General features: G+C 47.7%; 6 protein-coding genes across 10 annotated transcripts; 2 read left to right on the top strand and 4 right to left on the bottom strand.

Moving 5' to 3' along the window:
* Positions 1-232: 232 nt before the first annotated feature.
* Positions 233-7,674, bottom strand: LOC108093827 (ATP-citrate synthase). 4 transcript variants are annotated; one of them, XM_017194154.1, is made up of 9 exons: positions 7,567-7,674; positions 6,312-6,477; positions 4,479-4,664; positions 3,696-4,422; positions 3,310-3,633; positions 2,605-2,803; positions 1,287-2,520; positions 885-1,225; positions 233-820 (listed from the first exon to the last, which is right to left on the bottom strand). In XM_017194154.1, the coding sequence occupies exons 2-9, from the start codon at positions 6,468-6,470 to the stop codon at positions 652-654; spliced, it is 3,339 nt and encodes a 1,112-aa protein (XP_017049643.1). In that variant the 5' UTR covers positions 6,471-6,477; positions 7,567-7,674; the 3' UTR covers positions 233-651. The 4 variants fall into 4 exon arrangements, with proteins under 4 accessions (XP_017049643.1, XP_017049644.1, XP_043063948.1 ...); XM_017194155.2 differs by lacking the exon at positions 7,567-7,674 and adding an exon at positions 6,565-6,739; XM_043208013.1 differs by lacking the exon at positions 7,567-7,674 and adding an exon at positions 6,565-6,739 and having other exon boundaries at positions 2,605-2,755.
* Positions 7,675-8,147: 473 nt separating this feature from the next.
* On the top strand, positions 8,148-13,300 carry LOC108093929 (transmembrane protein 131 homolog). The gene is made up of 3 exons (XM_017194307.1): positions 8,148-8,899; positions 8,955-12,648; positions 12,713-13,300. The coding sequence occupies exons 1-3, from the start codon at positions 8,321-8,323 to the stop codon at positions 13,141-13,143; spliced, it is 4,704 nt and encodes a 1,567-aa protein (XP_017049796.1). The 5' UTR covers positions 8,148-8,320; the 3' UTR covers positions 13,144-13,300.
* LOC108093931 (ubiquitin-fold modifier-conjugating enzyme 1) lies at positions 13,290-14,066 on the bottom strand. The gene is made up of 3 exons (XM_017194308.2): positions 13,850-14,066; positions 13,486-13,785; positions 13,290-13,423 (listed from the first exon to the last, which is right to left on the bottom strand). Exons 1-3 carry the CDS (start codon positions 13,970-13,972, stop codon positions 13,352-13,354), a joined length of 495 nt encoding a protein of 164 aa, XP_017049797.1. The 5' UTR covers positions 13,973-14,066; the 3' UTR covers positions 13,290-13,351.
* A 338-nt stretch (positions 14,067-14,404) lies between these two features.
* On the top strand, positions 14,405-19,930 carry LOC108093920 (monocarboxylate transporter 13). 2 transcript variants are annotated; one of them, XM_017194288.2, is made up of 4 exons: positions 14,405-14,539; positions 18,068-18,183; positions 18,247-18,720; positions 18,781-19,930. In XM_017194288.2, exons 2-4 carry the CDS (start codon positions 18,106-18,108, stop codon positions 19,651-19,653), a joined length of 1,425 nt encoding a protein of 474 aa, XP_017049777.1. In that variant the 5' UTR covers positions 14,405-14,539; positions 18,068-18,105; the 3' UTR covers positions 19,654-19,930. The 2 variants fall into 2 exon arrangements, with proteins under 2 accessions (XP_017049777.1, XP_017049776.1); XM_017194287.2 differs by lacking the exon at positions 14,405-14,539 and adding an exon at positions 17,794-17,960.
* LOC108093919 (transcription factor grauzone) lies at positions 15,549-17,592 on the bottom strand. The gene is given in 5 exon segments (XM_017194286.2): positions 15,549-15,862; positions 15,917-16,298; positions 16,354-16,784; positions 16,787-17,308; positions 17,374-17,592. Coding segments are annotated over 5 exon segments (1,725 nt in total). The 5' UTR covers positions 17,494-17,592; the 3' UTR covers positions 15,549-15,592.
* Positions 19,916-20,910, bottom strand: LOC108093923 (proteasome subunit beta type-6). The gene is made up of 3 exons (XM_017194292.2): positions 20,761-20,910; positions 20,223-20,697; positions 19,916-20,148 (listed from the first exon to the last, which is right to left on the bottom strand). The coding sequence occupies exons 1-3, from the start codon at positions 20,803-20,805 to the stop codon at positions 19,994-19,996; spliced, it is 675 nt and encodes a 224-aa protein (XP_017049781.1). The 5' UTR covers positions 20,806-20,910; the 3' UTR covers positions 19,916-19,993.
* Between the last annotated feature and the right edge of the window lie 20 nt (positions 20,911-20,930).

The raw sequence follows: 20,930 nt of genomic DNA, 5'->3' as shown, positions 1-20,930 counted from the left end.
GCGATTTAATTGCGGTGAATTTCTCAAGGCGACAGGCCCTGCGAGGCAAATTGCATTTCCTCAAGGACGCCGCCCAGTTTTTGTGCATTGTAAATATATTCGTGTAATTGTTTATAAATAAATGTGCTTCAGTGCAGCAGGAACTAGTGCAGTGTCCGATTCTCTTCGAGATGCTGGCAAAGGGAGCGTGGGATTCAAATAATAAGCAGTAAAAGGGGTATCAAAATAAAACTAAGCTTTTGCAACAATTTATTCTCTTGTTGTCTAGACAATTGTGAGCATCCAAACTAAAGTATAAAAGTATCAAATAGTGTTATGCTGGGTACTGTTGTGTTGTGCGGCTCGGAGCACTTGATTTCACTAAGGTCCAGATTCCAAAACTCCTACGGCTCCGAGGCACACACGACTTACAAAAACAACGAAGGTAATGATGGTAACTTAAGAACTTTAAATGCAGGTTAAGTGAGAGGGGAAGGGTGACTGGGGAGAGGCACATGCGCGGATAGACCGGGATAGGTTCTTCCAGCCAGTGGAGTGGGTGACCTCCTTGCCTAACATCATACATCTGTGCTTAACTACAACAACTTCCGAATAATATATATGCTTGTATATACGTAAATATATAACATCGTCGCGGCTCCATTTGCCCGCCTAGTTGTACTGCTCGGGAATGACGTAGGAGATGTCGTCCCACGGGTGGCGGTACAGGCCCTGCTTGAGACGTTTTTGGTCCATATAGTGGCCAATAAATCCTATGCTGCGGCCCAGCACGAACAGCGAGTTAATGGCGCCCACATTGATGTACTCCTGTGCTTCCTCACTGAAAATCAAAAAAATTTCGGTTAGCTATTGAGTCTCAAGTACTGGCACAGTCCTTCGCTCACCTGGTAAATGATCCGCTGTTGCGGAGCATGTCCACGAATGCGGTAGCTATCACACCGTCCACATTGAGGATAAGATTCGGCTTCTTGTTGGTCGTGATCTTTTCGACCTCCAGGGCGTATTTAAGGAGCGGGCACGCAGGAAAGTTCTCGAGCACGAACTCCTTAATGATCTTGACGCGAACATCTGGGTTGTTGATGGACTTAACTCGGTGGCCAATACCCAGGATAAGCTTGCCCTCCTTTCGCATCTTATTCACGAACTCCATGGGATGCAGGTTGGTATCGTACGCCTCCGAAAACTGTCGCGCGGATCCATCCAGAGCACCTCCAAAGCGATCGCCCTAGAAGGCACATACAAAATGTTGTTAATTGTTTTTAATATACTTAGTACCATTAACTTACGATGGTCAGCAGACCACTGACGACTGAGGACACCAAGTCCTTGCCCGCACGAGCACACACGATGGTGTTGTGAGCTCCGGAAACTGCGGGTCCGTGATCCGCAGTGACCATCAGGCACATCTCGAAGAACTTGCACACGTAGGAAGGTAAGCATCGCTGGAACCAGAGCAGCGAGATGACACCACCGATGCCGACGTCCTTACTGAGAACCTCGCTGATGGGCATTCCTGCATAGATCAGTTCCTGGCCACGCTCGTCACAGATGGACGTCATGAACGATGCCGGCTTGCGGATAAGACCCAACTCTCGAGCCCACGAGTAGTCCATGGGTACGGTCGGTGGCGGCACCTCTTCCTTTGGCACCACGCGGCCAGTCTTTACCAGCTCACCGTACACGTGGTGGATAAGCTCGCCCAGGGTGTCGAACGAGTCCGGAACATAGGCGCCGGCATCCCGCAGGCCCTTATTCTTAGCTGTGGCCGTCTCGCGATCGGAGTTCGCACAGGATCCGGCGTGCCCAAACTGGACTTCGGAAGTAAACATACTGGCGCAGGTACCAATGCACCATGCCACCAGTGGCTTGGTGATGCGACCGTCCTTCAGAGCGGCGCATACGTCGTATTCCTCGGTGCCACCAACTTCTCCGAGCAGAACGATCAGCTTAGTCTCCGGATCAGCCTGGTAGCGAAGGATGTGATCCATGAAGGTTGAGCCCGGGTAACGATCACCGCCGATGGCAATTCCCTCAATCACACCGTCGGTGGCCTTCGAGATGATGTTGTTCAGCTCGTTGGACATTCCTCCGGATCGGGAAACATACGCCACACTGCCTGGACGGTAAAGTTTCGAGTGCAGGATGTTGTCTAGCATACCTCCGGTGTTGCCGATCTTGAAGCAACCGGGCTTAACTCCTCCCACAGTAGCGGGTCCAATAATAGCAACTCCCTTCTTATCCGCCTCAATAATAAGCTTGCGGGTCATGTTCTCCGGAATGCCCTCGGCGATGATGGCCACGGTGCGAATCTGGGGGAACTCGAGCACCTCAAGCGTCGACTCGTAAGCGCTGCGCATGGAAGCAAAGTTGACCATGACGTCGACCTCCTTGTGCTTATGGATGGCATCGGACATCTTTTTGTAGACGGGAATGAGGATCTCCTTGTGACCCCAGTAGTACTTCTGCTTGTGGTCGCCAGTGAAGGGATAAACCATTGCCACCACAGAGGGCTCATCGCGTCTAAAAGAAAACGATTAATTAAAACTCTTGACCGGAAACTGAAAAAATTTTGAGAGCCTTTACTCAAACCTCACTGAAACTCACCTGCAGATAAAATCAAAGTCGAGCATCGACTGGACTGCCCTCTGCTGCATGCCCCACACAATCGCCTTGGTGGTGTTTGAGAAGAACTTTCGGTTCAGACTCGATCCGTTGCGAGTGGCACCAGCGACGCCCGCGCTGTCGCCCTCATCTGCTGAGATAGGTGGTAGTTTAATCGGTTTAGCTGCGGTCGGGCTCAGGGCTATCCCAAATGGAACGAGTCGAGAGGCGAGATCGATATCGGGGATCGATTGTATGATGATGGAGGAGCAGAAAGCGAGATCAGGACGTGTAGAAGATTGACAAACCAGGACGAGACACAAAACACACATTACACGAAGTCGGGGTTATGAAAGATCAGATCAAGTGGAATCGGATCGGATCGGGTGCAAATCGGTTGGCCAAACGAGCATTTCAAATTGGTAGAGGTATTAATTTGGTGGTGGTTTTATGTGTATTTTTTTATAATTTTTTTGGTGAGTGTGGCGACAAGTGGGGTTGTCGTTGTAGTCGAACGCGAGCAATGCAAACATACAAATACAGAGAGAGAAAAGAGAGAGAAAGAGATCAAATAAGTGAGGACGATCGATGTATTGCAGTCCATTGCAGGGATACAAACAGCTAAAATGGATTAGTGATATCCCGGGTTAGCAGCACACAAACTCATTTAACAGCCAGCTACTTCACAATCCATGCCACTTTACTTACCGGAACCGGAGCCCAGTGCTTCGGTGGCTTCAATGGAAGCCTTGAGGTCCGCTTGTGCCTGCTGACCGCCGGGCAGAAGGAAGTTGGCCGTAGAAAACTCCACGCTGGCCGTTTGGGGAATGGGTCGCTTGCCCAGCGCCATTCCACAAATGGCGGTCATGTGGGTCTCGGGTCCGAAAACGTGCAGTGGGATTCCCAGGGTGCTACCAAAGTCTCGCATCTTTCGGAGACCTTCCTGGTAGTTGGGTCCGGCACGTCGCACAAAGATCGATACATTGTGTTCGGCCAGCTTGGGCTGAAACTCGCGCAGGGCGGTGATGATACCTGCACCGAGGAATATAAACATTAAGATCGATGACCGATAAGATAAGACTGCACTAGCTCACCTTGGAAGGTCGCCGCAACATTCGTAAAGTTGGCAATGCCACCTCCAGTAATCAGCACCTTGCCATCCGGATGCTTTGGCGAGGAGGTCATGAGGTTAAGGATCGTTTTGGCGTACTCGTACGTCTGTTGCTCCGAAGGAGCTCCACTGTATTCTCCATAGTTGGCCAGCTCCGAGGCTCCACCCAGATCACAGATTGTGTCCGAGTAGATGACACTGGCTCCACCGCCTGCCACCATCGTCCAGATGCGACCATTACGATTCAGGATCGTCAGTTTGAGGGAAGCCCCGCTCTTGGCGTCCAGATCGGCGATGTAGGCCTCCTCGGGATAGGCATCCCGTCCGAACGGAGGTGGGTAGTCAATCTCGCCCCACTTGGGACGGCAGATGAAATCAGCGGTCGAGTCCAGCTTGGCCGCCAAATCCAAAATGTACAGATTGTCGGCAGTCACCACCAGAGGGTTGATTTCTAGGTAAGTGAAGTACAGATCCACGAAGGTTGTGTACAGGGCGCTGATGAACTTTGCAATGCGCTCCTTGGTGCCGGCATCCTTAACCTCCTTTAATAGCTTGGTCTTGACGTCGGCCAGCGACAGTGTAGAGTTCACAGGCACATCAAGCTTCACGGCCTTGGCATCCACATCGCCAATATCCACGCCTCCCTGGTGGTAGAACAGGATCGTGTCCGCAGTGCGGTGCGAGTAAATGCACACGTACATCTCCTCGGCCTAAATTAGTTTAATATAATATTAAAAGATACGCTCTGAATCTGTTGACAACTTACATCCGTATGCGGGACAAAGGGCTCGATGATGAAGTTGCGCAGCTTGCCCACGGCATTGCCGATCTTCTGGTCCTTGTTGAGGCGCTCGCCAATCCATTGCTTAACCTGCTCGAAGTTTTTCTTTACGCCAATCAATCCCAGCTTTCCACGACGCTTGATCAGTTGATCAGGCTTTACCACCAGTGGCTGCAACAAAGGAAGGCACAGTGTTAATTAAATGGGTGTTAAATATATGGTAAAAAAGGAGACAAATCGTTGAACTCTAGCCTGCTGAGCTCGGCGTCAGCAAAAAGCCGGTTCCAACGATCGCCATCTGTCGGCAAGATCAGCCGATAACACCAGGGGTCGTTCCCGCGTCATTGGCAATGACAATGCCAGTGCTCGTACCCTTACCCGAACTTGTACTTGAGCACACACAAAAACACATCTCAAACGCTTATTAGAAGATCATACGAGTGTAAATTGAGCAAACAGAACGAGTACAAAAAGTCATCCGAGTCGTCAGGCGATCAGCTTTGTATTGTAAATATAGCCGAAAAAACTGTCTTCATTGCGAAGTATTTGTTTGCTTTTATGGTAAACGCTAACTACAATTTAAAATATGATACTTTAAAGTTGTAGTTTTGTAAAATATGTATCACAAATAAACAAATAAACAACATTTTTAAATCAATATGAATCAAAAACTTGTATGCTTTTTTATATGAAACACCTGAGTAAACCGCTGTGCATTGTTTTGCTTTTGTGCGACTTTTATTTGTTGAGATTATTGCCAAGTGTTTACCCATCGCACTTCATCTTATCAGGGGGTATTCTTTAGCAAATATAGTCACGAAGAATTTGCTGACTATGTTGACTAAAGTGGGTAACTACCAGCGAAAAAGCACCGACGTGGTTTGCCCAAAATAATTAATTCGTTAACTAGAGATAAAAATTGAAGTACATTTTCTACAAATTGATAGGGAATCTCACGTTTAATTTCAGGACCCCGAGATTAAGATAAGATTATTATTTCTTCGACTTCTACTTTAAGGGAATACCTAATAAAAAGCCTCTTCTCAAAAATAAACAAATAACTTAAAAATACGACTTTCTGAGTAATAAATTCGTTTGCTATAGTTTCCCAGAATAACCAATAACCAAAAGGACAAATTAAGCCCGTACAATAAATACGATTGATAATTTTAAAACTAAGCCGCATACAATTTTTAGATAAGACTCACATACAATTTTTAGATAAGACTCACATGTCAAGACGCTCCCTCGAAAATCAACAAAGAACTTTAAGATAAGATTTCAACTGCCGATAGGGTTCCCATGCAAAAACACAACATATTATTTCCCTGAATAGCCCACTCAACCTCAATAATAAAGCGTCACCCTCACGATAAGTACTTTGCTTCAGCTAAACTTTCCACTATCGATCGGAAGGTCAATCAGAGATAGGTGCGTGATCGAGATTCCCAAAGTGCTCCACGCACGCTTATCGTGCTCGCAAATGAGGTGAGCCTGATCCGCCTGCGGATAACCAATCGGCCAGTGACCACGCCATGCCACGCGACCTGCGGCTGGGAGTCCGGCTATCTGATAAAAAACCGATTGCGCCATGGGGTGAGCTTGCTGACTCCACAGCTTCTAGCCAGCCACTCGTATGTCTGGCGCCCAAAACCGCGCTTATCAGGAGCCACGATTAGTCATCCGACGGCAGCGTGCGAGGTCAAGTTCAATGACAATCCCGCCAAGCGTTTGTTTGTCGCTGGCCCAATTGTTGTTCCTGCATATCGACTGACTCGCAATCTGCGAGTTCCGCGGCTATTTTTAAATGGCACTCACCGTGGTCAGCAGCCAGGGCTGGTCGACGGCGAGTTTGGACCAGTCTGTCGTGGCGTTCACTGTGGCAAAGCGGCAGGTGGCCGCGCCTGCGCCGTGGGTATTGAGATGGCGGTTCAGGATGTCCTTGCCAGAGGCCTCCGTGATTGCTTTCGCCGACATGTTGGAGCTGTAATACAGAGATCAATAAAGATATATAGTTTTCGTAAGCCTTGTTCAAAGACGAATAGAGGAGGCTCTCGGGCTTCGCGCGTACCGTTTGACTTTGCCTGTACTTTCAAACTTTGATTTATTTACTTAGAATTGATTAGAGAGCACGACTGTGTGCAGGTGCAATAGGTTTCGAGTTTGTTTCTAAGTGTGCGTGCTGGGTTTTCAGCAGTGCTGGGGAACCTGACAGTTGGTCAACCTGCACGTCGTCGAGTCTGGGAGTAAACTGAAATCAAATGCGCGACAGCACCAGCCATGAAAATGAGCCACAGCAACAGGCGTATTCTGATTTTGATTTCGTAGCGCTGCTTCGGCTTCGGGTTTCGGGTCTTTAGAATTTCGGGTGATATATATGGCTCTCCCGCTCTTTCGATCTCGAGTTACCCAGGAGATTAGGGCTCTAAAACGGGATCACGCCCTGGACCATTGAGTGGGGGAACGTTTTTTTCGCGGAACCGGTTTGAAAAATGTCATTGCAACCAAAAACCAAGTTAGACAGTGGGTCACATTATAGAAGGGCTAAACTTTCTCCGATAAAAATGTAAACCTAAATAGCTCAAGGGGTTCTGCTCGCAAATCGGAAATACATTGAATCTAATTCAAAAAGAGCACATTTTAAGGGGCTCATGACTTTGCAAGTACACACGGGTCTAATTTACATCTGGAAACGAAGTTCATGCCTTTAACTGATGCGTATGGAAATTAAATGGTGGGTCTGGTGAAACTAAAACTAAAGCCGAAACCGAAAACTGGCGCTGGGCTAAAGTGAAAGTGGGTAAAATCAATAAGGCCGTTGCATCACCGTTTGTTGGTAAAAGAGCCGTAAATCTGCACCACTATTTATTGCAAAACATTTACACATTTCGCATTAATATTTTTTTGCAAGATTTGATTATACATATGTGTGTGTGTGTTCGGTTGTATAGCAACTCAGGCGATCTTTGCGAAGTCTCTTCTTGTCATGTTTTTTTTTGCCATTCCCGCCAGTTCTTCATTAAGTAGAGGGTAGATGCAGCCACAGGGCTTTGTTAACGTCGAAGGCACTCACTTTAATTATATCAGCTTCACGACCTGCGATTAAATTTAACACGTAAACTAAACTGCAACTTTCTTTTGGTTGTCGTTTTCTTCTTAGTGATGGCGATGTGGAACGATGTGTGAAGTGCGATAACTCTTTCACCGGATACATGACGATATATTTTTTGGAAGTGTATTATTTGTTGCATACTTTTTTGCTCAGTTACAGAACGACTGGGAGTATGCCCTAAAATTATTTGTAGTAAATGCAAAGTACACTGAAAGTTATTATGCAGCAGTTGATTTAATTTATAATGGCATTAATATTTTTAATTTGAAACATTTAGCTTATGCTCTTTGAATGTTTCAATTTAATGGCGCTACAAATATGAGATGTAAATGCAAATAACTTAATGTTAACGTTATGATATGTTCACGATATGGTGAAACTAAATCTATCAGTGCTTAAAAAAAAAAAAAAAATTGCATAATGCAAAAAAAACAGATAGATTTGTGTTGATTTTTAAATTGAACAATTTTGAAGTTTTATAAAAAACATCGATTCACAACATCTTAATCGATGTTTTACAAAAAGTTTAAAATCGATTACTTTGCAGCCAGCGATATTGGATAATAAACAGCGATAATAAAATAATAATAATATTATAAAAATAATATTAATAAAGCATAGCTAAGGATAACCCGAACGACTAGCAGCTGGACAGGAAGGTGGACAGCCGGAGCCGCGATACCGCCGCCCACACAAACACACGGGAATACACAACATGAACACACAGGTCCAGCTGAGACCGCTTCAGCGGCTATTTGCAGAACCCCTCCTGCTCGTCCTCATCTGCCTCCTCTCCTTGGGTGCCCACGGCGAAAAGGTGCTGCAGGAGGGCTTTTTGGGGCTCCAGGATCCGCCGGCCAAAGACCTGGGTGAACTGCTGCGCGACCTTCGGCTCGTGCCGTCCCGCCTAGACTTTGGAACGTGGTCCGTCGGCCAGGCGCGTTCCCAGACGGTGACGCTGTTCAATCAGCACGCCAACCGAACGCTACAGCTTAATGCCGTGGCCGGCCCAAGTCCCGCCTTCTATAGCAGCTTCCTCGGCAGCAGGGAAGTGCCGCCCCAGGGCAATACCACATTCAGCGTGGTATTCCTACCAAGGCAACTGGGCGCCATTGCTGGCGACCTGCTTATTCACACCTCCTTCGGCCAGGCCGAGTTGGAGGTGCGAGGGGAGGGCAGTGAGTGCCCGTACCGCCTGAAGCCACTGGTGGGGATCAAGGCACCCATTAATGCGACGCTCACGCCAGAGATTCACATGTACAACCCGCACGAGCACCCGCTGCAGATACTGGAGGTAAAAGAACTTTTGCAAAATGTTTATTCCTGGTTTCATCACTTTCTCGGAACAGATATACAGCAGCGGCGGCGAGTTCCAATTGGAGCTGCCCAGCGGCGGATCGGAAGGGCCACAGAATCTGTGGGAGATTCCGCCACACACTTTGAAGCCGGTCATCAGGATCTCCTTTCACGGCCGCACCGCTGGCAACCACAGCGCCTACATCCGCATCAAGATCTCCGAGCAGGAACTGGATCTTGACCTGGAGAATATCCTGGTTATCCCCGTCGAGTTCGAAATTTTGCCACGACATACGCCCTACGCCCGCAATCCGCTGGCAGACTTTGGCCGTGTGGCTACCTTAAATTCTCCGGATGCCTTGCAGTTCAAACTGGATGTTCGGAACGACGAGAGTAGCTTGCTATTCGGCAGATACCTGCGCCAGATTCCTGGGCTTTCGTTCGACTCCAACAAAACGACCATTGTGTTGGATCCCAGGCTGTTTGAAGGCAGCGAGCCCATTAATGATTTGCTAGTGATAAGCAGTAACCAGTCCAGTTCCAGTCTGGAAACGGATCAGCCATTCACGGTGCTGGTGCGAGCGGAAATCTTTCAAGGAGGACTCCACTTCGACGTAAATGTCACAAAGTTTGTGACGAACTCTGCAGAAGGCGGAGATGGCCCACCGCTGGAGAGGAAGCGGTCACTGGTGGTGCGCAACAGCTTTGAAATGCCTCTCGTCCTGTTCAACGTCAGTCTCAGCGATCCCGTAGACGAATCCATTTTGGAGGTGGAACTAGTGGGCGATCGCAGGATACTATTGCAGCCAGGCGAGTCCGTGGAGCTTTTGCGCCTGAATCTGCTAAACGAACAGGTGCCCTTCAAATCCTTTCTGAGGATCGAGACGAACGTCACGGTTTTCAATATTCCCCTGGTCTCATGCAGTGGACTTCTACATGTGTCCACGCAGCCATTTGTGCTTAAACTTCTTCCGAAGGAGGAAGAGGCATACAACCTAGAGCTAGATCTAGGGACTGTGCCATTCGCCGAGATGTCGCATGACGGCTATGTGATTCTGCGAAACGATAATCCGACGCCTGTAAAGATCAGCAACTGGTATTTCAAGCACCCAAAGACCGTCTACTCGCGGAGCACCTTCCTTGGCTGTCGGTCGTCGGAGGAGCCGATTAACATGGGGAACATTACCCAGTTTTGGCGCTTATGCACTGAACTCGGAGCCGGTGACAGCGCCGTATTCAAGGTGGCCATCCAAACGTACGAGGCGGAAGCAACGTTTGGGACCCTCAAGGTTTGGACGCCGCACGAGGTGATTCGCGTGCGTGTTAAGTTCGAGGCCTCCGTGGGGCAGTTGGAGATTGAGCAGGAGCAGCTCAACTTCAAGAACTGCTTTCCTGGCAAAATGTGCAGCGCCGTGCTAAGCATCCGCTCTAGCTTCACGCAGTCAGTGCACGTGAAAAGCATATCCTTTGCCCTTCCGGTGGGCCTGCGCTTTAAGGATTTTAATGCCAAGGGCACTACGATCGCTCCGCAGACGCTGACCAAGGTGGGTCGAATCTATTTTGAACCGGCGGCTGTGTGTCGAGATCAGTGCTACATTAAGGAGTCTACGAATGACCAAGCCATCTTTCCCAGCGTTCCTGGAGGGGGCGATGGAAACGGCGGCGTTATCAACAATAATCTCCTCTATGACGGAGTGGAGTTGAGGCAGCGCACAGAGCTCTTCAGGAAGCTGCGCCGCCAAATGTCTTCAGTGTCGCTCACGCTGCACAGCGACGAGTTGCCACCGCTGGAGCTGGACTTTTCAATTCCAATAGAGTGGCCCAAGCTAGTTCAGTTTCAGCCGATCCCGCCAACGCCAGCTATAGAGGTTGGCCAGGTGCAGCGCCAATGGATCACGCTTTCAAACCCCTCGCAAAATCCGATTGTGCTTGACTATTACCTATCGGATCCGGTCTTCGCCCGCCGTACGCAGCTTTCCCTACCGCACGAAGTGATCGACGTGAGCTCCACGAGTTGCTATCTGACGGATAGGGAGGTATTTTCCCTGCCAAATGCCGGGGATCCCATCCTGCTTCCAGGAGGTTCTAGTTTGAACATTCCCATCACCTTTAGTGCTCAGCTGCCAGAGAAGTACTGCACGCTGCTGCACGTGAGAAGTAATCTTACTCTTTACGAAGCCGTATGGCTGCAGGCCCGTGCCGTGCAGTCGCAGTTCCGTTTCGGAAATCGTCGTCCGGGATCTGCCTCGCCGTTGCTCTTCGAGATGACCACCGACCAGTTCCAGGGCTGCGAAGCTGGCAATGGAGCAGTGGTGGCCACAAGAAGCTTCACGGCTCGCAACTCGGGTATAATTCCCATGAGGATCGAAGGCTTCCTAATTGGATCTCTGCCCTGCGAGGACTTTGGCTTCAAAGTGATGGACTGTGAGGGTTTTGATCTCGGAGAGAACGAAACTCGCAAAGTGGAGATTTCCTTCAGCACGGACTTTACTTCCTCGAGAGTCAAACGTTCACTAACGCTGCTCACGAACCTTACCTACGACATTAGCTATGTCCTCCTCGCACAATTGCCCGCTGAAAGTGTAGAACTGTGCGCCTCCCACTTGGTGAGACCTGCATGGGAGTCCTCCCTTAAAAACGCTGCTCTTGTTGTACTACTGGCCAGCTTTGGACTGGTCCTGGTGGCTGCTGTTTTTGACGCAAAAGCTATTATGACTCAGCAGAGCGCCTACGATGCGGCCAGGAATAAGGGACCTCTGCAGCCCACCTTTAATCTACGAAATATTGTGAAGCTACAAGCGGAGGAAGCGGCTGCTAAAGCGGAAGCAGTGCAGCAGCAGCAGAAGGCCAGAAATGGTCAACTTAAAGAACTCCGGAAGCGAACTGTCCTAAACGCGACATCTAAGTCTAAGTCATCCAAGTCCTCTTGGTCGCCGTGGAACATGGATATGAATGCGCTGAGTAAGCACCTGCAAAAATCGAAACCAAAGACGGTGGCTAGCACTCCAGTCACTCCTCCTCCTGCTGCTGTTGCCGCCGCTCCGCCACCGGAACCAAAACCCGTGAAAAAATCTTCAACGCCATCGCCTCAGGCAGCTGCCGCCCAAGTTCCAGTTAGACCTCAAAAGAAAGTTAAGCCTACCTCTGCAGTGGCTCCTGTGCCATCCAAACCTAAGCCGGAACCCTCGACTCCTGTAGTAGAGCAATACGAAAAACCGTTGGCCAAGTCGAGCCCCCCACAACAGGAAAACATATCGCCGAAGCCAAACAAGGCACCAGAACCTCGCGTGCTGAAGGAGCAGAATGGCTCAGCCAAGAAAATGGGCAAGACACCGGGGAGGGAGCGTGAAAGGGAACGGCGTAAGGAACAAAAGCTGACGAATGGCTCTGGTGCTGGAGTGGGATTTAAAAAACCAGAGCGAAAGCAGCGCCAGAAGCTGAACTTCGGGCAGACCACGAACAGCGCCTCACCACCAGCTTCGCCGGACGCTCTAAAATGCATCAGCACGCCTTGGGAGACAAGCAGTGGCGTCTCGTTCCGAGATGCGCTCCAGACTCAGCAATTTGCGCCCACTAGCAACGGTTTGGTTTGGGGTCAGGGTTCGTCCTCGAGTGATCTAGGATCGATAGGAGACAGCCGCAAAAACCCAACACCGCCGATGATGTCGTCGTTGTGGGAACCTTTGTCAGCTACGGCCAATAATTCGTTATTTGCTAACGGAGAAGTTGATTTTCCAACAGCAGATAGTAAGTAACTTGGGGCAATAAGCCATTTCCAGCTGCTAATGGACTTCTACTCTTTTTTTTAAAGCTATCTATGAACAACGGGAGCGAGAAAGGCAGCAGTGGGAGCGCAGCGAATTGATCATGCAGCAACAGTTACTTCTTCAGCAGGCACAGAAAATTGAGATCCAGCAGAGGCAACAGGAAAAGCTTTTTGCGAGTATGGAGCCGAGCAATTGGGCCACCAACTGGACGCCGCTAGGTTATTCCTCCTGGCCAGAAGCTGCACCCGGCTTGGGTGTGATACGACCTCCACCAGGACTGGAGCAAAACGCACGGCAAACGCACAATCTTGCACAAGAACCCGGCTCTGCGGGAGCGGCACCTGGAACTGGGTCTGCAGTTCCCGGCGAGAGCCTGCCCACGCAGTACGACCCCTTCACCTCGCCCAGCTCAATTTGGTCCGACGCATGGCGCCAGTCCTCGCAGCGCAACAACAACCACAATCAGATGAACTAGGGGAGTGACAAGAAGCAAGCTCACTGATCAAACTGAATCAACCAAATGAAATTCTTACCACTTAGACACCTAGGTTACGCGACGATGGAGGAACGCAGAAATGATCTTTTCCAATTTGACTTTTGACTAATAAACGCAAAGATAAATGACTTTCATATTTAACTTTGTTCATGTTTTTGTTGCCAGTAATTTCCTCTACTTTAGTTATCTACTTTTCCTTGTACGTAATAATGCCCTTTTCGATGAGGTCTGGAATCTCCACGGCCAGCCACGGAGCAAGCTGTGAGGAACGAGTTTACAATAAGAGATCAGTTATAAAAAACGAATGGAAAAAATACTTACACCCAGTGCCATGGCATGGGCGATACCAAACTTTGGCACATTCCTGGCCCACAATGGCTTAAAGTGATCCGTCAGACAAATTTTGCCTCCACGGTACATCTTCGCCGTCTTGCCATCAAGTTCTGGTAGAGCAATCTCCGGCGCGGTGGTTGGATATGTCACTGGAATGTCGAACTCCACATCGAATTCGTACTTGAGCAGATTGTGCATGTACCAGCACTTGCCGAACCACTTGGTGCCCTCCTTGTTGGACTCCAGTCGGAACCAGTCGCTGCCAGATTGTTTGTTATTCTCTACGTACTGTGGGTGTGGGTTGGTAAGCGGAATCTTTAAAGTGGTCACTTCTTAATACGAATCTGCAAACCTTAATTAAAGCCTGGTACTCCTCCTTCAGTCGCTGCACCCACACATCCTTTTCTCGAGGCCCAGCGCGAATCTGTAGAAGGGGAATGTTGCTTAGCGTTTTCCGGGTGCTATCGTCCACCATATCGTCTGGTTAATGGCCAAAATTAAGGAAAACTCAGGGGGAAAACAAAGACGTTGAGTTGACACGTTTCGCGTTTAGAGGTGCGAAAGAGATAGCTGCAACAGCTGAGCGAGGTGGGTGCAAGCAGTGGGGTAGGCGAAAGCTTTTTAGGGGGGTCGAGATATAAATCGTTTGTTTATTCATAATTTTTGTTAAGGCTTTATAGAAACTAAGCAGACTTCTCTAAAATATCATCGTTTACTTGCTTAATATTATTTTAAACAATTGATAACACAATTGATTTACGAACAATCGATAGTCATCGCTTATTTGGCGCCAAGCCGAGTTGCGAAATTGAATCCCGCCATATTGACAGGAAATAGTCCGTTTCGTTTTCTTTTTCAGATTCCATTCACAAATATAAAGGCGGCCTGGACTGGCATTTCTGTTCAAACAATATTTGCTCGTTGCGCGATAAGCATCAAATCTAGAGAACCGAAAGCGGCACAGTGATAGTGTGAAATTAAACAAACAACGTCTCAAAAAAGTAAACAGTGACTTTGTGAATATTTAAATTACCTAATTGAAGTAAGTACTTTACTGTCAATTTGGATTATAGTTCTTTCTTAATTTAAATAAGAAAAATATCAAATAGCTGTAAACAACTTACTTTAAAAGCGTTCAATGTTTTTTTTTTGTAAATATTGTAAAACCAATGAATAATTGACTACCCAACAATTAAAAGAAAACTGTTATTAGCTTCCCATTAAAAAAGGATTAAAATATGCGTGGGTCGGCAAATTTGGCAGGAAATCACTTAAAGTTGTATGTATATATTTTTGTCTGAAGATAACATTTTCCGCAGAAAAAGAAATGGAATATATGCACCCTTGACGAAATAGGCCGGGAATCCCTTCAAATTGTTTTTGCTGAGGACGGCAATAAAATTTCTTATAGATTACAATTAATAGCCTCCCATAAAAGTAAATAATAAAAAAATAAAGGCCTGGGAATTACTAAATCCCATGGGAATCACAAATAACGAAGGGGAGATACAAAAAAAAGAACAGAGATCGTGGCTGATTTACGACATCTTGTGTGGCTTGCAAAATATTCCATTGGTAAATAATATGTTACCAAAGATTGAAAACAATCCAAAAGAATATGTCTCGTCATTTCTATGGCACAGATTGAAGATTCCGCAGAAGACTAGAATGTGTACTAACACACTCCGATTGATGGTACCTTTGAACTGAGCATGATAATACCAATTCGCTGATAAGGATTAAATCCACTTTTCTAAACTGACTCGAACCGGTTTTCTGGTCTGCCTGAGCCTGGCATCGCGACTTGATCGTCGTCAAAATAAGAATATTACAAACTGAACCATGTGCTATATGCGTCTATATAAATTACCAGATTCGACCTTAATCGCTGATAACGCCGGCTCCGATGTCCGTTATACCAGTTCGAGATGATTGGGCTGCAGATGAGTAAACCGGTTACAGCCGGTTGATCCCATCGTTGCGCAGGGTTTTCAATTAAATTTCTTACAAATTGTTTACCCCGCTTGTCGCTTTAAGCACAACAACAGCTGTAGTTTCTGATTTGGTTTTTATTGGGTCAAAAGGTCACGTAGGGCTAGCACTCTGGTCCAGGGCTATTCGGTAACACTAACGCGCCTGCAGCTCCTTTCCCTTCATCCTGTCTGGCCTCCGTGGTTTTGCGCACGCTTACCGCGATAATCGTGTCCGATTTCCGAGGACGGTTAATACGTTGGTGGCGGTTTTCCTCCCACTCCTTGCGATGCACCTTCTTTCGATGGGCGTGCATGTTGGCATTCGAGTTGAAAGTCTGGGGACAGTGGGGGCAGGTATACAGCACCTCTCCCGTGTGCGTTGTCATATGTTCCTGCAAAGCATTATTAAATACTAATATTTATGTGATTAGTTTTGCAAAGATTACCCTCAGCTCGTTGGGTCTTTTAAAAGCCTTCTCGCACATCGGACACTGGTGACTGCGAGCCGTTTTGTGGGTGTACTTGATGTGGTGCTGATGCGCCTGCAAACTAGGCGAGATTTTAAGGCAGATCTCGCACTGCATTGGCTGTAGGTTCTCCTCTGTGTGCATCATTTTTATGTGCCGGGCCAGTCCATATTTGGTGGTCAGCATGGAATCGCACAAATGGCACTTAATGGCTGACTGCGGCGCGCCTGTGTGTTCCTCCATGTGGCGGGCCAAGGCTTCGCGTCCCCTGATTGATTTTCCACAGACATCACAGATCTTGGCGTATAAATTCAAATGGACCAGCTTCACATGCTGCTGCATTGTGTACTGGGTTGGAAAACTACAGAATCTATCGTTAAATTTTTGAGAAACAATAAGGTGCTTTTGAAACTCACGTCTTCTCACAGTGGGTGCACTTCACCTGCCACTGCTCCCGAGGAATGTGCGTGAGCTTGTGCCTCTCGCAAACCACAGAGCTGTAGAAACTTTTGGAGCAATGGTCGCAGTGGTAAAGGCGTCCGCGTGTCTTAATCTCGTGCATGCGCATATGCAGCTCCAGGCTACGGCGCTGGCCCATCACGCGAGCGCAGATGGAGCACTTAAAAAGCTCGGGGTCCTGGTGACGACGTAAGTGGTCTACGAGGACGCCACGCTTCCAGAATTTACGATTGCAGCACATGGAGTAGCCCCGCTGCTTATGCTCGCGCCGTACGTGCACCAGCATTTCGGAAAATCCTTCCATGGGTTTGCTGCAGATGTGACACTGCACTTTGTAGTGCTCGCGAATAAAGTCATTGAACTCTTGCGACTTCTTAATGTTTTGAAGGCCGACTTTTTTTTTGGACGCTCCGGGAGTCGCGCTTTTCCTCGTCCCCTTGGTCGCCCGCGAACCTTTCTCTTGATCTTTGGCTGGGGCTCCTCCAAACCCTCTGACTCATCTTCATCCTCTTCCCCGCTAATGCAATCGTTTGGTAGAAAATCTAATTCCTCTTGATCCTCTAGCACATCAGCAATGGTGAGATCGGCTTCTGGGAACTCGATTTTTATCTCGTTCAGGTTGATTTGCTCCAGCACGCTCTTCAGTTCTTCGCTGGCATCGTTTGAAGCGTTTTCCGTTTTTCTGGGACGCCCCCTCCGCCGCTTAACGGCAGCTGCAACGCTCTCCACCTGCTCGCTCTTAACTAATTGTCTGCCATGAGCATAGAAAGCTTCTTCTGGAGGAGATGCCTCCTCAAGAACCGTTTGTTCCAGCGCCTTGTGAGCCTGCTCCACGCTTACGTAGAAGTTGTGGAAAAGGAAAAGCTGCTCCCAGCAGCTACCGCACACATAGCCAATGCTCGAGTCCGGAATCTGCAAGCAGGAAACCCTCTTTAATAAAAAGTTGAGCCGGAAAACGGGGCGCTCCTTTTGTTTACCTTCAGCCAGAAGTGTTTTTCGATTATGCATCGCAGACCCAGTGAATACGCCTCTTCTGAGGCGAATTCTATGTTGCCCACAGCACCATCCGCGCTCTGCGTGCACAGCAAGCAAGGCATTTGTTTTTAAAGTTAACAAGTAAATGCGGAATTCCTTTGAAATGCGTTTTAATTTACAAAAAACAACTCGCCGATGCCCAGCTGATTGGAATAGTGTGACCAAAATTTTGCTGTTCAAATACCTCCGCATTGTCGGTAGATTTGGTTAGTCTTAATAATTTTAAATTTATTGATAATAAATAGCAAAAATATAATAGCAAAGCCATGTTCTAAAAATGAACACCCGAGAAGTTGTTAAATGCAATAAATTATATTTCAAACCACTTGCAGTATTATTGCGCAGTTGTAGCGTCTTTTTTTTTTGTTTTCACAATTCGGTCATACTAAAGCAAAGTTTGGCGACTTTGGGGATTAATTTATTTTAATTTAGGCTTTAATTCAGCCTAATTTATTAATACATTGTTTACGAAATGGCCACGCAGTTTGGGGAAGTCGCCGAGACGACCCGTTCACCTCGTCTCCGATGTGTAAGTGCAATTTGACAAGCTTATCAGGACGCAAATTTCTACACCTCAATTTAGACATCAGTAAACAATAGCAGACGTTTTAACGGTCCTCTTATCTATACTTTTAGCCAGCTTAATCTCAGAGAAAAATTCGGAGAGCTCAGACATGGATGTGCAGACCAGTCGAGTTGTCCCTGATGGTGGCTACGGATGGATTGTGGTGGCTGCCGTAGCCTTGATTAATGTAAGTGATCTTTACACTTTATTGAAACAATATTTTTTTAATCCTTTGTATTTTCTCTTTCAGATGACCAACCAGTCCATATTGTCCGTATTTGGACAGCTCTTTGTCAATGAACTAAATGAAATGAAGGAAGACACCTTTACGGCGGCTCTGATCACCAACTTGAACAGCTTGGCTCTGAACTTTTCCGGACTCTTTATTGGACCCGCCATTAAAAGCTTTAAGCCTAGAAATGTGGCCGCCACTGGGTGTGTCTTAGTATCCTTTGGCTTAGCTCTTTGCGCCTTCGGCACCCAAAGTTGGCACTTCATCGTGGGTTATAGCTTTTTTGTGGGCTTCGGTTTGGGATTGATATCGCCATCCACATTTATGGCCATCAACTCATATTTCACTACCAAGCGTGGACGGGCTGTGGGTGTCTCTCTGGCCGGAGCTGGGCTGGGACAGGTGCTTATCCCACATCTGGTGCGTTATCTCCTAGAGAACCACGGTTTTCGCTACGCAGTGCTGTCTATGTCAACTTTATCACTAACTGGAGTAAGTGCCCAGAAAATTATTATACTTTAACATATCCCTAATATTCCACTTAATTTACAGCTCTTTGGTGCCGCCTTTTTGAAACCTTTAAACCCTCCAACAAAGCACAATAACCGCAAGCACATTCGCCTTCTTGCCGAGGCGGAAGGCGAAAAAACTCAATCTAGTCCACTCCAAGTGGTTATTGTTTCTTCTAACCAAAGCAAAAGCGAGGCAATACCACCAATAACAGATACTTTGTGCGCACGTATGGGACAGCGTCTGGTGGAGGCCATGGATCTGGAGTTGCTCAAGGATCTGGTCTTCTGGAGCATAATTGTCGGCATGGCTCTTGTATACACAGCCACCATTAACTTCACGATGATCTTTCCGGGCTTTCTGGGACAGACAGCTGGTTTGAACAGTCAGATGGTGGCTTTTTGTATGTCCGTGGTGGCAGGAGCTGATATTGTATGCCGACTCCTACTGCCCATCATCACTGATCACCTAAGAATCCCATATCGTGTGGTGTTTTTAATAGGAATCGCTGGACTGTTTGTCGCCCGTTGTGTGCTGGCCGAGAATCAAGCGCTGCCAGTGATCATCGCCGTGTCAGCGATTACCGGCATGATGAAGTCGGCCACTGTGATTAATAACAATCTCACGATATCGGCACACTGTCGCTCGGAGAAACTGGCCGGAGGGCTGGGATTAAGCATGATGTCGAAGGGCGTGATCGTCATTACAGTGGGTCAGCTGCTGGGTTGGGTGCGGGACTACGCCAACTCCTACGTTATCTGCCTGTATGTTCAGGGTATAATTCTTCTGCTGGTGGTTCTGGTTTGGACCCCGGAGATTTACTACCGCCACCGCAGGCAGCGACGCGCCACCACCAAGTCCATGGAAACACAGTCTGTGGACGCAGCAGAGGAAGTGACCAAGCTCAATTCATAAATTGCTGCTTCGGAGTAGAATTTAAGCAAGAATGTAAGGTATTGATTGCCATGTGATAGGCGGCGGATTGGCTTTCCTGTAGGGAACCTTCCGAACACGTCGCAGTAGTTATCTGGGTTGTGAGCATGGACCAGTGTCAGGAACAGCACTATTTGTATGACTACGTATTTTAGGATAGGTTTTCGATTATTTATTACTATTTAGCCCGTAGAGACTTAACTTTTGTACTGCCAGAAGAGCCAAAATACAAATTAACCAAATATCCATATTACAAAAACCAAGTTTATTTGAATAAGACAGAGTTTTACTCTGATCGACCTTAATTCGGAGCGTTCTTTATCTATTTCGCGGATACAAAGCTGGGAGTACTAGAGACCTCTGAGGCACCCGATTCTGTGTTGTAGAAAATGCGACGCTCAATTCCATCCTTGGTGATAATGCCAATGCGCACCACACCACCGGAGCTGCCGTCGTGATAAATGGCGTGCTGAACAGCTGTGGGACAATATAAAACATGGATTAGTATGAGAACTAATTCTTTTTTTATAAGAATTCAGCAAGGTACCAACCCTTCTTGACAAACTCCACGCAATCCTCCTGCGACATGTTGGGGCGGTAGTGCTCCCTCACGAAACCGTAAATGAAGCTAGAGCCAGAACCGCCAATGGTGCACGACTCGCGGGTTAGCATGCCGCCCAAGGGGATGCTGTAGACCTGACCGCCGCGCTGTGCATCCCAGCCAGCTACAATGATGCCGGCGAGCAGGGAGTCGCGGTAGCTATAGCAGTAGTTGCGGAACTCGGAGGCGGCCTCGAAGACCAGAGCGTCCTTGCCGGTCTGGTTCTCGTGGTAGTTTAGAGAGTAGGCCACAATGTCGGCAATTGCCTGGGTGTCGGCTGCGGATCCGCTGCGGCAGCAATAAACTTTGTCTGTGATGCGGGTCAGCTTGTCAGTGACTCGATTGGCGACATATGCACCTGAACTGGTGCGGGAATCAGCTCCAATGACTACTCCGCCGTCGAACTCCACGGCCATAATGGTGGTCTGAAAACCGAGGGAATTGGGCTATTAAAAGACTGTTATGGAGGTACTCAAAGGCATACTCACGCCGGTGCTGACAGGCGTATCGGTAAAGTCAAAGTCGGGAGACATCTTGATCCTTAAATTTGTCACAATTAAATTTAAGTAACTTTTTTACAAGAAAAGCCGCTCGAAATGACTGGCTTGTTTTTGAAAAGTGTTGCAAAGTCACCAGAACTTCAGTGATGGACAATTCT

The sequence above is a fragment of the Drosophila ficusphila genome, unplaced genomic scaffold, assembly GCF_018152265.1.
Source record: "Drosophila ficusphila isolate 14025-0441.05 unplaced genomic scaffold, ASM1815226v1 contig_414, whole genome shotgun sequence".
In the NCBI taxonomy this organism is placed as follows: Eukaryota; Metazoa; Arthropoda; class Insecta; order Diptera; family Drosophilidae; genus Drosophila; species Drosophila ficusphila.
This window is presented reverse-complemented; position numbering and strand designations above follow the sequence as displayed.

Bases quoted from the DNA above. Each gene is read 5' to 3' on its own strand.
- LOC108093931 (XM_017194308.2), bottom strand. From the start codon at position 13,972: ATGGTGGACGATAGCACCCGGAAAACGCTAAGCAACATTCCCCTTCTA. The intron at 13,786-13,849 runs GTTTGCAGATTC...CCACACCCACAG, and splicing joins AGTACCAGGCTTTAATTAAG to TACGTAGAGAATAACAAACA. The intron at 13,424-13,485 runs GTAAGTATTTTT...CGTTCCTCACAG, and splicing joins CCCATGCCATGGCACTGGGT to CTTGCTCCGTGGCTGGCCGT.
- LOC108093920 (XM_017194287.2), top strand. The intron at 18,184-18,246 runs GTAAGTGATCTT...TTTCTCTTTCAG, and splicing joins CTGCCGTAGCCTTGATTAAT to ATGACCAACCAGTCCATATT. The intron at 18,721-18,780 runs GTAAGTGCCCAG...CTTAATTTACAG, and splicing joins CAACTTTATCACTAACTGGA to CTCTTTGGTGCCGCCTTTTT.
- LOC108093929 (XM_017194307.1), top strand. From the start codon at position 8,321: ATGAACACACAGGTCCAGCTGAGACCGCTTCAGCGGCTATTTGCAGAA. The intron at 8,900-8,954 runs GTAAAAGAACTT...TTCTCGGAACAG, and splicing joins ACCCGCTGCAGATACTGGAG to ATATACAGCAGCGGCGGCGA. The intron at 12,649-12,712 runs GTAAGTAACTTG...TTTTTTTTAAAG, and splicing joins TGATTTTCCAACAGCAGATA to CTATCTATGAACAACGGGAG.
- LOC108093923 (XM_017194292.2), bottom strand. From the start codon at position 20,805: ATGTCTCCCGACTTTGACTTTACCGATACGCCTGTCAGCACCGGC. The intron at 20,698-20,760 runs GTGAGTATGCCT...CTCGGTTTTCAG, and splicing joins ATACGCCTGTCAGCACCGGC to ACCACCATTATGGCCGTGGA. The intron at 20,149-20,222 runs GTTGGTACCTTG...ATTGTCCCACAG, and splicing joins CGTGGAGTTTGTCAAGAAGG to CTGTTCAGCACGCCATTTAT.
- LOC108093827 (XM_017194154.1), bottom strand. From the start codon at position 6,470: ATGTCGGCGAAAGCAATCACGGAGGCCTCTGGCAAGGACATCCTGAAC. The intron at 3,634-3,695 runs GTGAGCTAGTGC...TCCTCGGTGCAG, and splicing joins TGTTGCGGCGACCTTCCAAG to GTATCATCACCGCCCTGCGC. The intron at 821-884 runs GTGAGCGAAGGA...TTTGATTTTCAG, and splicing joins AACAGCGGATCATTTACCAG to TGAGGAAGCACAGGAGTACA.